General features: G+C 54.8%; 2 protein-coding genes across 5 annotated transcripts in view; both read left to right on the top strand.

Moving 5' to 3' along the window:
* The first annotated feature begins 107 nt into the window (after positions 1-107).
* Positions 108-6,871, top strand: ISG15 (ISG15 ubiquitin like modifier). 3 transcript variants are annotated; one of them, XM_081488152.1, is made up of 3 exons: positions 108-646; positions 921-5,891; positions 6,331-6,871. In XM_081488152.1, the coding sequence occupies exons 2-3, from the start codon at positions 5,889-5,891 to the stop codon at positions 6,847-6,849; spliced, it is 522 nt and encodes a 173-aa protein (XP_081344278.1). In that variant the 5' UTR covers positions 108-646; positions 921-5,888; the 3' UTR covers positions 6,850-6,871. The 3 variants fall into 3 exon arrangements, with proteins under 3 accessions (XP_081344278.1, XP_081344277.1, XP_081344279.1); XM_081488153.1 differs by lacking the exon at positions 108-646 and having other exon boundaries at positions 921-4,056; positions 5,732-5,891; XM_081488151.1 differs by lacking the exon at positions 921-5,891.
* A 2,099-nt stretch (positions 6,872-8,970) lies between these two features.
* Positions 8,971-15,928, top strand: part of AGRN (agrin) — a 32,126-nt gene continuing 25,168 nt past the window's right edge. For both annotated transcript variants that reach the window (XM_081488147.1, XM_081488148.1), the window contains exons 1-2: positions 8,971-9,311; positions 11,470-11,731. In XM_081488147.1, the coding sequence (XP_081344273.1) occupies positions 9,105-9,311; positions 11,470-11,731 (469 nt within the window). In that variant the 5' untranslated portion in view covers positions 8,971-9,104. The remainder of the gene's footprint in view (positions 9,312-11,469; positions 11,732-15,928) is intronic.

Consider the following 15,928-nt stretch of genomic DNA (forward strand, 5'->3'; position numbering starts at 1 on the left):
CTCACACCCCGGTCTTTGGGAAACTGTCCTGTGTGCATGTTACTGTGGATACCTTTGTAATCACTCAAACGTAGATACACAGGGGCAGACTGCAATTATGAGACACTGGATTCCTGAGGGGGCTGTGACTCGGCCCCTGGTCAAGTGGAAAGACCTCCTTACCGGAGAGTGGAAAGGGCCAGATGTGCTGTTAACTTGTGGGAGAGGGTATGCTGGTGTGTTTCCGCAGGACTCCACTTCTCCTGTTTAGATTCCTGACAGACTGATTCGACATGTCCAGCCCCATGAGCTCTCCAAGACCACAGAGACCGCTGAGGTCGCTGAGATCCCTGGAGTCCTGGAGTCTAGGACTGAAGGATACTGGCGAGATCAGAAGCTTGTCGAGTCCGGACCTGAGGGAACGAAAGAAAGCCGAAGGGCGGGTGACCCTTCACCTGAGGCTTCACTGCTAGTACATCACTTCAGGCACCTGGCACTTCAAAAGAGACATGCTGATGGAGTCCAACCGTATTCTGCTCCACCTCGTCGCCATCATCGTACTCAAGCAACTACCTCCAGCACGGTGCCAACATGGGGCCAGCTGTAACACCTCGCTCAGCAGGCTGAAGAATTAATAGAAAGGGGGAGATATGAGGCCACTCCTATGGTAATGTTTGTGGCTATGCTTGTTGTGTTGGCTTGTCAGCCGAGGCCCTCCAGCTCAGAAAAAGCTCATTGAACCTATTTGCCTAATCCACCTTTTTTCCAGCCTGTAGATTGGATAATTGAGCCCATTCGTGTTTTTGTTAATGATACTCATCTTTTGGGCGGGGCTTCCATCTATCCTAATAATGTTAAAACAGTGGTCAGCGCTCCCTTCAATTTTTCAGGCGTGTCCGTTTATCCACCTATTTGCTTTGTCATACCTTCCTCCTTACTAGGATCAGCTCCGGTTTTGAATGGATGTGTTAGCACTTCCTTGAAAGGCATGCTTACTGATTCTCTGAGAAGCAATGGCAAGAGAGACTTTTGGTCCTTATACCTGTTGATGCTGGGGGCGCAAGAAAGACAATATGATGCCATAAAACAGGCAGCCCCTCATTTAAAGCACTTTCTGAGCTGTGCACTCCCCACCCCGGATTCTGATGAACAAGGACTACAGGCCTGGGAAAGTATAAGCAAAATTTCTGGCTTTCCTCATTGGAAAGAATGCATGTATGCCCTAAAATTATTTATTCCCATTGTTACCACCAGACATTCTCTGATTGAATGGGGGTACCCCTATCTTTTGGATCAATGGTTAAATTTAATTTTTGAAGAACGTTATAGATCCATATGAAATAAATCATTTATCCCTTTATCCTTTAGCAATTACTAGGTGGCATGTTAGTGGATGGGTTCCTCCTTTAGTGAGTTTAGATGAAACAGGTCCCATACAACCTGAATTATGGAGAGCATTGGCTGCTATGGCATCTGTGATTTTACACAGACCTTTAAATGAACAAAGATATATTGTACGGGCCTGCATGCATTCTCCCTATGCCTTTCTGTTGGCCAAAAATCGGAATGATTTGAGAGTTCTTAAAGGAGAAACTGTTTATAATGTTGAATGTGTGAATTGTTTTATATCAAATTGTGTTGATGGGAAGTGAAGTGAAGTCGCTCAGTCGTGTCCGACTCTTTGCGATCCCATGAAGTGTAGCCTGTCAGGCTCCTCTGTCCGTGGGATTTCCCAGGCAAGAATACTGGAGTGGGTTGCCATTTCCTTCTCCAGGGGATCTTCCCAACCCAGGGATCAAACCTGGGTCTCCTGCATTGCAGGCAGACTCCTTACTGGCTGAGCCACAAGGGAAGTGTTGATGGGAACGATTACAGTAATTATAAGGCTATGATGATTGTAAAGCAACCACCATATTTCATGGTTCCTGTAAAATTAGAGGGACAATGGTTTGATGATTATGCATTGAAAGTTTTGTATGAATTTAATGGCTTAATTTCTCAACCTAAGAGATTCATTGCAGCTCTGATTGTGGGAATAACTGCCTTGATTGCCACAATTGCTTCAGTTACGTTTCTGCTGTTGCCCTGTCAAAACAAGTGCATACTGCCTCGTTTGTCGATCACCTGCCCAAAATGTCTCCGTAGCTCTTGCTACACAGGAAATTATAGATAGGAAGATAGAAAATAAGGTCAATGCTTTAGAAGAAGTAGTCCTGCTTGTAGGGCAAGAAATTACAATTTTAAAAATTAAGTTGTCTTTAAGGTGCCATGCTGAATTTAAATAGATGTGCGTTACCCCTCTACAAGTGAATGATTCTGTGCATTCTTGGGAACGCATTAGAAACCATATTTTAGGCGTTTGGAATCACTCAGATTCTAGTATTGATATTTCTAAGTTACATCAAAATATCCAGAATATGAACCAGGCGGAGTCTGACTTTTCCTCTGAATGGCTTTCTAATTCCCTTTTTAAAAATCTAGAGGGATATCTTTCCCATGGATCCTATTTTACAATAATGATTAATGCAGCCATGTGCTTATGCCTGTTGGTTCTGATTTGTCTATTAGCCCCGTGCCTTTTCAGAATACTCAACCGAAGTGTTTCTGCTTTATCTACTGAGTTTCACACTTATGCTCTAAAAAATAAAAAAAGGGGAGATGTCAGGAGCCACGATAGGCATTACTGACAAAATGGAGGCACGGCCCCAACCCCCTCTCCTCATCCCGCAGGCACGGTCCCGGGATGAGGGAGTTAGGTCTTGTAATTCTGACTTGTCCTTTCCTTCCTCCGGTTGAGTTGGCTGGAAAGAATGTTATAATCCATAACGTTAACTATTGACATTTGTTCAAGGATCTTTACAAAGAATGCTCCAGGATGAGCACATAGGCTGCAGCCTGAGACCATGGGAAACATTGTTAACTGAAACCTGCCTGTAAGGGGAATGTTTATGGCAAAAGAAGTTTGCTGAGTTTAGCGGTTAGGAATAATTAAGAATAGTTAGAAGCTAAAGGTTTAAGGTATGTTGTAGTGTTGGCATATTTTACTATAGCTTATGGAAACTAGGTATTTTAGAGATACTAATAGCCAAAAGCCTTTTTAGGAGATGATGAGCTTAAGTTACTAGGGGATAGCAGGATTTAAAGAGATAACTGAGGAATGTAATATACAGCCCAGAGACAAACTTGAGTTACAATGCTATCACAAGGACACTTAAGAAGAAACTCTGAAGGACAACAATGATTTATGGAGACAGTAAATATGGGTGAGGGGAAACTGAAGATGTCATACCTCTGACCTAATGCTTTCGTAAAAGTATAAAAGAAAACCTGATGCTTAAAATAAACACGCAGCCCAGTGCTTTGAGCGAGAGACTGCATCATTTTCGTTCGCCGACCCTGTTCATCCCTTCAGGGCGTTTCCCTGGCTGCCAGAGCTGGACTCCGGCAGACGACAGAGGATGAGATGGTTGGATGGCATCACTGACTCAATGGACATGGGTTTGGGTAGACTCTGGGAGTTGGTGATGGACAGAGAGGCCTGGCATGCTGCAATTCATGGGGTCGCAAAGAGTCGGACACGACTGAGCGACTGAACTGAACTGAACCCATCTGAATGCAGAGTTCCAAAGAATATCAAGGAGAGATAAGAAAGCCTTTCTTAGTGATCAATGCAAAGAAATAGAGGAAAACAATAGAATGAGAAAGACTAGAGATCTCTTCAAGAAAATTAGAGATACCAAGGGAAGATGTCATGCAAAGATGGGCACGATAAAGGACAGAAATGGTATGGATCTAACAGAAGCAGCAAAAGAAGTGGCAAGAATACACAGAAGAACTATACAAAAAGGATCTTCATGACCCAGATAACCACAATGGTGTGATCACTCACTTAGAGACAGACAGCCTGGAATGCAAAGTCAAGTAGGCCTTAGGAAGCATCACTATGAACAAAGCTAGTGGTGGTGATGGAATTCCAGTTGAGCTATTTCAAATCCTAAGAGATGATGCTGTGAAAGTGCTGCACTCATCATGCCAGCAAATTTGGAAAACTTAGCAGTGGCCACATGACTGGAAAAGGTCAGTTTTCATTCCAATCCCAAAGAAAGGCAATGTCAAAAAATCTTCAAACTACCACAGATTTGCACTCATTTTCTCACATGTTAGCAAAGGAATGCTCAAAATTCTCCAAGCCAGGCTTCAACAGTACAGGAACCAAGAACTTCCAGATGTTCCAGGAATTGGTGATGGACAGGGAGGCCTGGCGTACTGCAGTCCACGGGGTCTCAAAGAGTCGGACATGACTGAGTGACTGAACTGAACTGTGAATGAAGCAGGGTACAAAATGTTGAAAGTAGCAGGAGGATTTTTTTTTTCAATTTTCTTTTTTATTGAGGTGAAGCTCATGTAACATAACTTAACCATTTTATAATATATAATTCAGTGGCATTTAGTATATTTAGTACAATCATCACCTCTATCTAGTTCTGAAACATTTTTATCATTCCCAAAGGAGACCTTATCTCCATGAAGTGGTCTCTCCTCATGCCTCCTCCCCGAAACTCTTGGCAATTACTAATCTATTTTCAGTCTCTATGGACTTGCCTATTGTGGACATTTCATATCAATCGAATCACACAATTTGTGACTTGTGTCTGTTATTTTTCACTGAGCACCATTCACACTGTAGCCCGTGTCAGTGCTCTATCCTTTGTTATGGCTGAATAATATTCTACTATAAGGAGGCACCACACTTTGTCTGTGCCTCCACCTGCTGACGGGTTTGGTTCCTCCCCCATTTCAACCATTCTATGACTAGAGCTGCTGTTAACATTTGTGTGCAAGCATTTGTTTGAACACCTGTTTTCAGTTCTCTGGGCATACCTTAAGGAGTGGAATTGTTGGGTCATATGAAAATTCTACTTAACCTTTTGAGGAATGACTAGACTGTTTTCTGCAGTGGCTACATCATTTCACAATCCCATCAGCAATGTATGAAGATTCCCTTTTTTTGACATCTTCACCGACACTTATTATTGTCTTTTTAATTATTATTATATTCATGCTAGTGGGTGTGACATAGTATCTGATTTTGATGTGCATTTCCCTGGTTCCCATCATTTCCAATGATGTGAACATCTTTTCATGTGGCTGTTGGCCATTTATGTATTTTCCATTTTAAAATGTCTATTTAAGTCATTTGCCCAACTTTTAATTGAGTTGCTTATCTTTTAGTTGTTGAGTTACTAGACTCAGACTCAGATGCTAGACTCTTATCTGACACGTGGATTCCAAATATTTTCTCCCATTTTGTGTAGTTTTTTCACTTTCTCAAGAGTGTCCATGAGTTCATTTTTATAGAAAAGATATATTTTTTCATTAAAACAATCTGAACATATATTGTCATAAGCACACAGTGATTATCTCTGAGTAGTTCAGATTGTCAATATTTTGTTATTTTGGAATAACCCTGGCAATATTTTTCAAGGTTACTAATTTTGCAAATTGGTAAATGGAAACTGAAAGTTTCTGATTGTTAGCTCATGTTATTATGATGTGTGTGCATCTTGGAAAGGATCCGAGGTGTGGAACATGCAGGGATTTTTGAACACACAACCCTAGAGGTGGGGATGCTATCACAGTCCCAGACCCAGCTGGTCAGGTAGAAAGCCCCCTTCCCCTCCCGCTCCATTCCTTGTGTCATTGGCATTCTGTTTTGTTTCTGCTTCTCACTCTGGGGCTGCCCTGGGAAAAGGAAACCGAAACTGAAGCTGAATCAGCCTATGTAACTCTGACGTGGTTTGCTCAGGCTTTTAAAGGGCTGAGCTGCCAGGGCTGGAGAGAGCTGAGAACAGAGAGGTAGCTGCAGCTAACCAGTGTCTGCAGAAAACCTGGCACCAGAACCCACGGCCATGGTGAGGCGGGTTTGACAGGTGGGGCAGGTGGGCTCTGTACTCCCTTGCCTGGTGGCATCTCCCAGGGGAAGAATGCCTATATATGCACAGGCATGTAGAGCTGCTCAAAGCATCCAGTTCCCTAAGTGTGAGGGGAGGGACAGGGCTCTTTCTGAAATCAGGGTCTGGGTCCTGAGAGGTGGCTTCTCCCCAGCGGCCAACCCTGAGATCCCTTGGGATCAGCGCAAGGCAGAGGGGTATTTTATTGGGGAGATGACATGACGGTTGTGGGTGGTGGCTCTTCTGCTCCCTTGCACTCTCCAGTGCCTGGGGTCCCCCTCCCAGTGGGTGGGAAGGGTGGAGAGGAGGGAGCTGCATCCCCGGGGTCTGACACTCGCCCCACTACCAGTGCCACATGTGCAGTAGCGCCAGGACTTCTGAATCTGTGTAATGCCCACAGGGCGGGGACCTGAAGGTGAAGATGCTAGGGGGCGAGGAGATCCTGGTGCCTCTGAGGGACTCCATGATGGTATCTGAGCTGAAGCAGTTCATCGCCCAGAAGATCAATGTGCCTGCTTTCCAGCAGCGCCTGGCCCACCTTGACAGCGGGAAGGTGCTGCAGGACGGGGTGTCCCTTGTCTGCCAGGGCCTGAGAGCTGGCAGCACCGTACTGCTGATGGTGCAGAACTGCAGTGCCCCCCTGAACATCCTGGTGAGGAACGACAAGGGTCGCAACAGCAGCTACGAGGTCCGGCTGACGCAGACTGTGGCCGTGCTCAAGCAGCAGGTGTGCCAGAAGGAGCGTGTGCAAGCGGACCAGTTCTGGCTGTCTTTTGAAGGGAAGCCCATGGATGATGAGCAGCCGCTGGGAGAGTACGGCCTCACGACTGGGTGCACTGTGTACATGAATCTACGTCTGCGAGGGGGGCAGGGAAAGGCCAGGAGGGCCTTAGGGAGGGCGCCCCATGCAGCGCAGTGAATAAAGTTGTAGCAAAGCCGAATATAGCAAAGTGTTCATTCCACCCTGGCCAGCACTCCACGTCATCAGCCCTTCATTCTGCGCCCTTCTGGTGAGATTGGGGGAACGGCGGAGGAGGGTGTGGGTGAGGGGACCCAGGGTCACTGGGTGGTCACCAGGCTAGGGTAGCCAAGTTAAGGGACAAACCTTGTGGGATCAAAATGGTGACCCCCCCCCCCCCAGAGAAACTGAAAATGTGTCCTCACCTCTTTGGGAAATTTCCCAAACTTCTAGAGAAATAACAAGAGGCAGGTCTGTTGAAGCCCATCCCTGTCTTCTGGTTGAGCCTCAGTCAGCCCTGCACAACTGGTCCCCACCCTCACAGCTGGGTCAGCAGATAGCACAGGGAAGGGAAAGGCCTGGCTGAGTCCCAAAGGCCACACGGTGAGTGTCCCTGTAAGTGGTGAGGGGGTGAGTCCCTAGGGCCTGCCTTGGCCAGTTGTAAGGGAGGCTCCCCCACACTAGTTGGGGGCTGAGGGCCTCCAGGACCCATCAGAATACACTATCCAGCCGGCATTGGTCTGGAGGGAATTGGGGACTGGGCCTTGGGCACACACATCACCATTCGGGTGAGCTGCTCCTTCAGAGTTCACTTCACGGAAGGGCCACAGCCAGCAGGTGAGGGGGAACCCAGGATGGGGGTTCCTGTTGTTCCCGTGGATGGGAGGGGAACAAACTACACTTGCTTCCACACTAGATGCTTCCTTCTGTGCCAGTTTCCCAAGTGAGTTAGCCTTGGACAGAATGCAGGGGACAGGGAGGGGGACACAGAACCTACACCTCTTGGGCCAAAGTCCATGACTCTGGGGACCTTCGACCTCAGCTTTCGGACTCTTCAGGGGCATTTGGCTGGAGACCCAGACCCCTTTCTGATCTGTGGGAGTCTGCATCTGAGCTGGGGGACCCCCAGGTCTGGCTTGCCTGTGACAGTTATGTGTAGACACCCAGGTGTGTGTGTGAGTGTAGGGGGACTCCTGGCTCTAGCCTCATTTCCTGGGCCCCCACCCTCACCTCTTTGTCATATTGTAACTTAACAAGTGTGAGCACACCCTTTCGGTGCTACCCTCCTTTCTTGAATCCCCTCATCAGGGTCTGGGCGAGATAGGGTCCTTCTTCAAGGTGCCTCTGGGGTGCTCACCCTCCACGGCCTCTGGCTCAGAGATCTGTGGTTGGCTTGGGTGAGGGGATGTGCAGCAGACTCAGCCCTGGAGGAACAGAAGGGATCTCCTCTCCTTCTCCCACTCTCACCATCTTCATCTAGGTCGGGTTCTAATTTGCACCCTCTGGATCTCAGTTTATCCCCCTGGACCCAGCGGGAATGGTTGGAGAAGTGCCTTGGGGGAGCTAGGAAAGGGGCGTGACTGGCCGTCCATCGCTGCTGCTATTCCCACCTCAGACAACAGGGGGAGCCCGCCGCCCTGCAGAGGGCCGGGAGCTGACCCGGGATCGCGAGGTGGGCGGGGCTGCGCTTCGTTGGGACCAATCGCCGCAGCTCCCAGCCCGCATTGGTCCCGGCTGGCCGGTGGTCCCGGGCGGCCAAGCTTCCGTCCCCAGTTCCTGTGAGGGGCTAGGGTCCCCCGTCAGGTTCCTCTCGCCGGGGGAGGGGCGCAGCCCTTTAGGGCGCGAGGGGCGGCAGGGCCTCGGATCTGGCAGCCCCTCCCTGCGGCCAGGGAGCCCCCGCCGCCCCAGCCCTGGCGCAGCCTGGAGCCCCTTGGAAGTCCCGTCACGTCGCCTCCAGATTATGCATTAACCCGATTTCAGCCGCATTTCCTGGCGGGGGGGTGGGGGGGTGGAACGTCCGCGCGGACGGGGGAGGGGCGTCCGTGGGAGTGCGCCGCAGCAGGGAGAGCACCCTCGAGACCGCCCCAACCCCGCCCCTCGGCCTGGCCAGGCCCACCACCCACCTTGGCCAAACCTAGACCGGCCCCCTCCCTCCCCCAGCCAGGCCTCCGCCCGGCGCCGCTATCCCGGCGCTTTGTTCGCGGCAGCCGCGGGTCGCAGGGCGCCGGGAGGGCCGGGGGCGGGCGGGCGGGACGGGGGGGATGGGGGCGGGAAGGGGGTGGTGCTGCCCCAGGTCCCGCCCCCGGCCCGCCCCCGCGCCGCCCGCGCTCCCGCCGCCTCCCCCGAGCTGCGTCCCGTCCTGTCCAGTCCCGTCCCCGGCGCGGCCCGGCCCGTGCGCTTGCTCCGGCCGCCTTCCGCCGTCCTCTGCCCGCGCCATGGCCAGCCTGCGGCCGTTCAGCCGGGCCCTGCTCCAGCCTTTGCTGCTGCTCCTGGTGGTGGCGGTGCGCGCCCTGCCCAGCGCCGACGGGACGTGCCCCGAACGCGCGCTGGAGCGGCGCGAGGAGGAGGCGAACGTGGTGCTCACCGGCACCGTGGAGGAGATCCTCAACGTGGACCCGGTGCAGCACACATACTCGTGCAAGGTGGGCCCCCTGGGGACCCCCAGGACCCTGAGCCCCTTCGGGCCCTTCTAGAAGCCCGGGTTGGGGGTCTTTCCCCTGCGATCCCGGACCCCTAGCCCGGAGGTCTTCCCGTCGCGATGCCGGCCGCCCGCTGAGACCCCCGCCCCGGGCCGTGGGAACGAGCCCCAGACGTTCCGCAGCGCCAGCTCCCGCTCCCGCTCCCTTGGCGACCGCCGACCCCCGGGGCGGGGGGGGCCGGTGCGGGTCTGAGAAAACTCGCGAGTGCCAGAAGGAAAGTTACTGCGGTGCCGCTGCAGTCCCGCTCGCGGTGCCCGGGCCCTGGAGACCCGATGGTGTCTGCTCCTTCACCCCAAACCCACTCCCTTACTGGAAACAAGTGCGCCCCGCCCCCCGGAGAATGTTCGGCTACCGCGCCCCCTCCCCACCGGCCAAAGGAAAGGGGACGAGGGGAGGTGACGCTTTCTGCTTGGGGTGGAGGTGGGGATTTGGCCTGTGGTCAGTGCTGTCGCCCCTTCCGCAGAGGTGAGAAGGGGTGGTCCGGAGAGGGGGGGGTGCACACCTAATCTCCCAACCCCGGGGGTTCTGGTGGGGCTTGCTGCAGTGATGGGTGTGGGGCCGGGGCAGAGAAGTGGGCGGGGCCGTCGCTGAGCCTCAAGTGCGGGGGGTGCAGGGCAGGTGCCCCATCCCGCTCCTGGGAGAACTGTATCTCCCCTGGCCATAGCGAGAGGGGCCTTGCCTGGCCTCTCCTTCCGTTGGATCTGGTAGCTCCCGGGGTAGGTCTGGTGGCTTTTTCCCACAATCTGTTCCTAGGGAGGGCTGAAGTGGACCCGGGCCCCTGCCCGCCTCTGGCCCCTAGAACCACCTCCCCGACCAGAAATTGGATCATTCCTCTTCCTTGGAGATGGGGAGGGGTGGCAGCTCCTTTCAGACTGGCCTGTGCGGACTACAGCTGGGATCCCCCGCCAGGCCCCCTCCCCTCCACCACCGCCAGGGCACTTTGCCAAGTCCCTGCAGGATTTTCCCGACTTCCTCCCCGCTGCTCCTGGGTGTGGCTGGGGTGGGGGGAGGCGATGAAAGCCGCCCAGCCCTCCCCTGCTGGTTATTGGCCTTCCAGAGCCTACTCTATGTCTAGGCATGGGGAGGGGGAAAGAGTTGGCACCGCCCCGCCATCCCTGGGCCACTGGAGGGTGGAGGGAGTCCCTGTAGATGCTGCAGACCCAAGGCTCCCAGCAGGGGCGGCCAGGTGGACGGGCCACTGTTGTCTTTCACTCCCCTTTCCAGAAGTCCTGGCCCTCAGAGATTGTGAAGAAAGGGGTGTCTTTTCTCAGGGACAGCATTCACGGTCAGTCCCAATGGGCCTGTTCCTTTAGGGCAGCTCATTCTGCCTGCAGTGCCTGCGGCCCTCCTGCCCCCACTGCCAGTAGTCTGTGGGCACCGGAGGGCTTGGTTTGTCTGAGCAGGTGCCCTCAGGGCCCCAAGAGCAGAGTGTGGAGGGTGGGGCTGCCCTGTGCTGCCCAAACTTGATTTTGTGGTTCACAGGCTGCCTTGGCTGCACTCACTGTAGGAGCCTTGCAGGAGGAGGGGTCTTTCACCTCCTGGCCGGACCATGTCTTAGCCCACCCACAGGGCTGCACAGAGCCAAGCTGGACAGGAGCCCTGAGCTCAGAGCCCATCACCTTGAAACTTCATCATCCATGTTAGTTGCTCCTGGCTCTTCCCGGAGGTGGGCCCAAGTACCGGCTGGGTTGACAGGGAGAGTAGGGTGTGGAAGGCAGGCACCCCAGGCTGGATGGGTCCCCTTCCCATACCTGAAGTGAGGTGGACATTTAGAATTGGGGTGGCTGGGGATTGGAGAGCTGGTTCTTGAGGGAAGGGGTGTGTTCTCAGGTTAGGTATCCTGGAGTATGACAAAGGCAGTGGCATCTGTCATGTGTGTGTGCTTCCCTGCAGCGTCCTCCTGGGGGGGCGCTGACTCCACATATCTGCCCAGGGTTTGGGTATACTCTGGACATCTGGCCTGAGCAAATGAGGTGGGAAAAGAAGGAAAAGTCCAGGCACCAGTTTGGTGTTTGCCTCTGGCCTCTGTGGCCACCTCCCCCGCCCCACCCAGTGAGAAGAGAACCACTGACACCTGAACACCCCCTCATGTCCACCCTAGGTTCGGGTCTGGCGGTACCTGAAGGGCAAAGATGTGGTGGCCCAGGAAAGCCTGCTGGACGGAGGCAACAAAGTGGTGATTGGTGGCTTTGGAGACCCCCTCATCTGTGACAACCAGGTGTCCACTGGAGACACCAGGATCTTCTTTGTGAACCCTGCCCCGCCATACCTGTGGCCGGCCCACAAGAATGAGCTGATGCTAAACTCCAGCCTCATGCGCATCACCCTGCGGAACCTGGAGGAGGTCGAGCACTGTGTGGAAGGTGTGTGTGGGGCCAAGCAAAGCAGGTGCCTTGGGGGCAGAAGAGAGCTTGTCCTAGGCTAGGGCACATGGCATCTTGTGGTCCGACCTCCTTTTCTGGGTCCTGACTCCCTGGTTTCCTGGCCACCTCAGTTCCAGACTCTTAACATAAGCAAAGCTCCCCACCCTGGCCCCAGCGATGCCACTATCTTTCATCTTGGAGTCTCAGCCCTGTAAAGGGATAGGCCTCCCATTCTTCCCCCCGCCTCCCCAGCTCTGCACGCCCCTTGCTGGAGCTCCCTGTTCTAGGAGAAAGGCTGGGACCAGGTAAACGAACACCAGTTGTTTGTGTTGTGAAGAAGCCCGAACACATGTCTAGACGGGGCCCAGATGTTGAGCCATTGGGGTGGGGCTTAAAGATTGTGGTGGGGGGGAGGCTACCCTGTTATGTGTTCCCAGAGGCCTGACATTTCTGGGAAGGGACAGTTACGTGGAGTGAGCTGCTTCTAGGAGTTTGAGGGGGTGTGGGATCCCCTAACAGAGGTGAAGTATCTTTCCTTGTCTGCTGTCGCCACGTGTCTACTCTGAATGGCTCAAGAGCAACCCTCCCTCATCCTAACCTCTGAGAGATGAGCGGGAATCACATGACCAGGGCTCACCCATCCCCTTCACCCCAGGAGAATCCCAGTTGGGGGCTGAGATCCTTGGCTGAGGAATGTAGCAGGGAGAAGTAGAACTGTTTGTCGCCCTCACATCCTGTCTGTCCCCTCATGGCTGCTTGGGGAGGGATGTATGGGAGGAGGCGGAGAGATCGCTTCCTCCCAAGGCAGCAGGAAGGGTCCCTGACTTCCTGTCCTGGGAAGGCGACCCTGTCCCTGTGACTTGCTCTGTTGGCCAGTAGGGAAGTTCCATCTTCTACCCAACTTACTGCTGTGGTGCTGGCTTGCTTTTGTGGGATCCTGGATGGTGGACTCATCTGGCCTGGGGCGGACTGTGTGTGTGGGGGTGGGGGTTGGAACCTGAAGTGGAAAGCCCTATAGCATCCTGCTCGGCCTGCAGTCATTTGCTCCTGGGGTTGCATCTATGGTCCTGATGCAACATTGCACAGAGACGCCAGCAGGGCTGCGTCCCTGGTCCCTTCCCAGCACTAGCTTAGCTGAGGGGTCCCAGCATAGCCCTCCCACCAGGTGAGGAGTGGAGACCCTGACTGTGCTTTGGAAGCTTGTACTCTAGGGGAAAGATGGGAGAGTGGCATGGAGAGGAGGCAGGTTGTGGGGTGTGATCCTCAGTTTTGGAGGATGAGTTGGAGGCTAAGGAGAGGTGGGAAGAGGGGTCAGGCTGCAGAAAATCTGTTTCTGCAAGATCAAGAAGACAAGTCATTAACTCCACAGCTAGAAGGGTCTAGTTCAAGGGTCTGTGGAGTCAGAGGGCATGTGGCAGGGGGGCCACCCCAGGCAGAAGAGGGTCTGCCATCTTGCCAGGTCCTACTCTACCCAGGCCAGGCCCTGGCTCTGGATATGTCAGGCTGGGCACAGGACCCCTGGAAAGGAGGGTCCGCAGGGAGAGCCCCCAGCAAGACTTCATCTGCTGTCTGCTGGCTACCCAGGATAGGGACCACTCTAGGCCCCCAGCTCCAGCTGGGCCAGTGCAGGGGTGGTGGTGGAGGGGAAGCCCCCAGGGAGGGAGGGGCCCAGAATGAGAAGCTTGGGGTCTACTGTAAGGCTCTGGGGAGCCTTGGAAGTTTTGAGTCGGTGACACGGATCCCTTCTTTGGAAGGAAAGCAGTGTCATGAGGGGCAGGGGGCCAGGGAGAGGGTAGATTAGATGGGGGTGCCTCCCCCTAAGGATCCCCAAGGCCTGAGGGACAAGGCCCCCTGGAGCTGGGGCCAGGTTTAAGGAAGGCACAGCCCTCTTCCCACCTCCCACAGCAGGGAGCAGGCAGGAGAAGGGCCCGCCTCCCATTCTGTAGGATATGCCTCCCATTCTGTAAGAGATAAAGACCTCTGACCCCACCCCAGGCTCTCCAGGGAGCCAAGCCTCACCCTAACATGGGGGTTAGGGTTAGGGATGGGTAGAGCTTGAGCTACAGTGACCTCTCATCTGACCCTGACCCTTTGCTGCTCCTTGGGGCCCCACAGCTGCCCCCGTCCCTCGGGCCCAGAGTGAAGGCTGGGAAGCTACTGCTTGTGGAGATCACCCCAAGACCTGTGTCTCTATCACACCTGTCCCCTGCCCCTAAAAGGCCCACGGGAGCCAAGGTCAGGGGACATATCCTGCCAGGCCCACCCCTCTGGATGCCCCCATCTCATCCCCGCCTGGACCCTGCTCCCTGCAGGGGCACCTGCTGCTGGGAGGCATTACCTGGTCCCCAGCTCCACTGGGATCGCCTTCCTCAGTTTCTTCTCCAGGGCCTGCAGGGTCCTGGCTCTGGGCCCCTTCCCCAGCCTCCAGCCCCCAGGAAGCTCCTCCTCCCCAATCCTCTGCCTGGGGAGCCACATTCCGAGCATAACTGAGACAGGTATGTGTCCCTCCCTCTGCACCACTTGTGGGTGAAGGAGACTATGGGTTTGCTCCAGGAAGGAGGAAGGAGACCCTCGTGCCCTGCTTTGTCAGGGAAGTGGCCTGGCCTCTTCCAGTGCCAGCTGCCCACGCACCATGAGCTGCTCAGGCTGGCAGCTGAGCGGGCATCTCCTCCAGCCTTTGGCTACTATACCCTGGTCTGGGCACTACCCATACACTCCCACCACCCTCCTCTCCCCCACCTAATGAAGACTAGTCCTTGCCCCCCTGAATCCCCTAGGAGGGATGCAGGCTTGGGGCCCTTCCCCAGGCCTTTCCCTTCCCAACTCCGAGCCAGGAACAGAGAAAGGAAGTGTTGTCTGCCCTCTCCGGGCCTGGCACAGGAACAGGGTCGGAGAGTCTGGCATTAGCCCAGCCCAGCCCTGCCCAGTCCTGAAGCCAGGGGTCCTGGCGGCCACAGCCTAGCCTGGCCTGCCTGATTCCAGCAAGCACCCTCCCTTCCTCCCTGCCACGCCAGCCTTTGGGCCTTTGGGGAAGGTAGTCCTGCGCTATAGCTCAGGCCAGAGAGATGCTGGGTCCCGGGCTGCCGGCCTGGCCTTGGTGCAGGCCCTGTGGCCTGGGAGCTGGATGTGGATGCAGACACCTCCAGACAGAGACTGGCTCCGTAGAGTAAAGCGGGGCAGGTAGGAGCCCAGGGCAGGTTCCAGAGCTGGCTCCCTCAGGGCCAGAGCTGGCTCCCTCTGCTGTCTGGCATTTAGCTTCTGTACCCCCAAGTCCTGAGCCCGCCCTACTCCCCCACATTCCTCCCTGCCGAGGTGGGAGGTGGCTTCTTCCTGTCCCTGTTTCTCTCTTCCAGACGTAAGTTCTCACCCCACCCCCTCCAGACCCGCCCCAGTGCCGTCTTTGGCCCCTCCCCCAGGCAGGTCCTTGGAGCAGGGGCAGGCCCAGGCTGGAGGCTGCGCGCCCGGGCTTTCTCCTTCCTTCCAGCCACTGGGGGTGGGGCATCTGCTCAGGTGGAGCGTGACCTCCTCCTGCGCTGTCCTCTCTCACCTAGGGTCCCCAGTAGGAAGTCTGCAAGAGCATGGGCTTGTGGGACCACAGAAGGCTAGCTGATACCCTCACTGGGGCAGCACCAGGGGCTTGGGGTACGGTAAGGGGTGGGGAGGGGGTTGCTGCTGAAACCAAAGGGCTTTGGATCCATCACTTCAAGGCAGTGCGCTCCTTTCCCTCAGGCCTGAGCTGGTGGAAACAGCTCCTGACTTTTTCCAGACCCCACCCCATCACCCTGCTCCCCACCCAGAGAAGAGCCCCAGCCTCCATACTCTCCAGCAGATGGGAAATGGAAAAAAAAAAGTTGTTTTGAAACTGTCCTTCCCTCTCCTGCTGTCTATACCTGCCTCCCCCAGGGCTCTGGACAGAGTGGATTCCTTCCTGTGGAAGGAAGGCAGAGCCATGGGGTGCTCGCAGCCTCTCTGGGGTGCTGAGAAGAACTGGATCACCTGGTCAGGGCTTGCTGGTCTGGGTCTGGGGCTTCAGCCCCCTGCCCCGCCAATCCTTTCAGACTGAGGTAGGGAGAGTGCAGAGGGTAGTATGGGGCTGCCCTAGGTAAGGTTAGCAGGGGAGTGAGCCCAGACTTCAGGGTTGTAGATCTAGCCAACTCTTGGTTGCCCTGCACAGCCTCCTCCAGCCAGTTTTGCTTC

Source organism: Giraffa tippelskirchi, chromosome 5 (genome assembly GCF_054371585.1).
Source record: "Giraffa tippelskirchi isolate mGirTip1 chromosome 5, T2T-mGirTip1v1.2.pri, whole genome shotgun sequence".
Classification (NCBI taxonomy): Eukaryota; Metazoa; Chordata; class Mammalia; order Artiodactyla; family Giraffidae; genus Giraffa; species Giraffa tippelskirchi.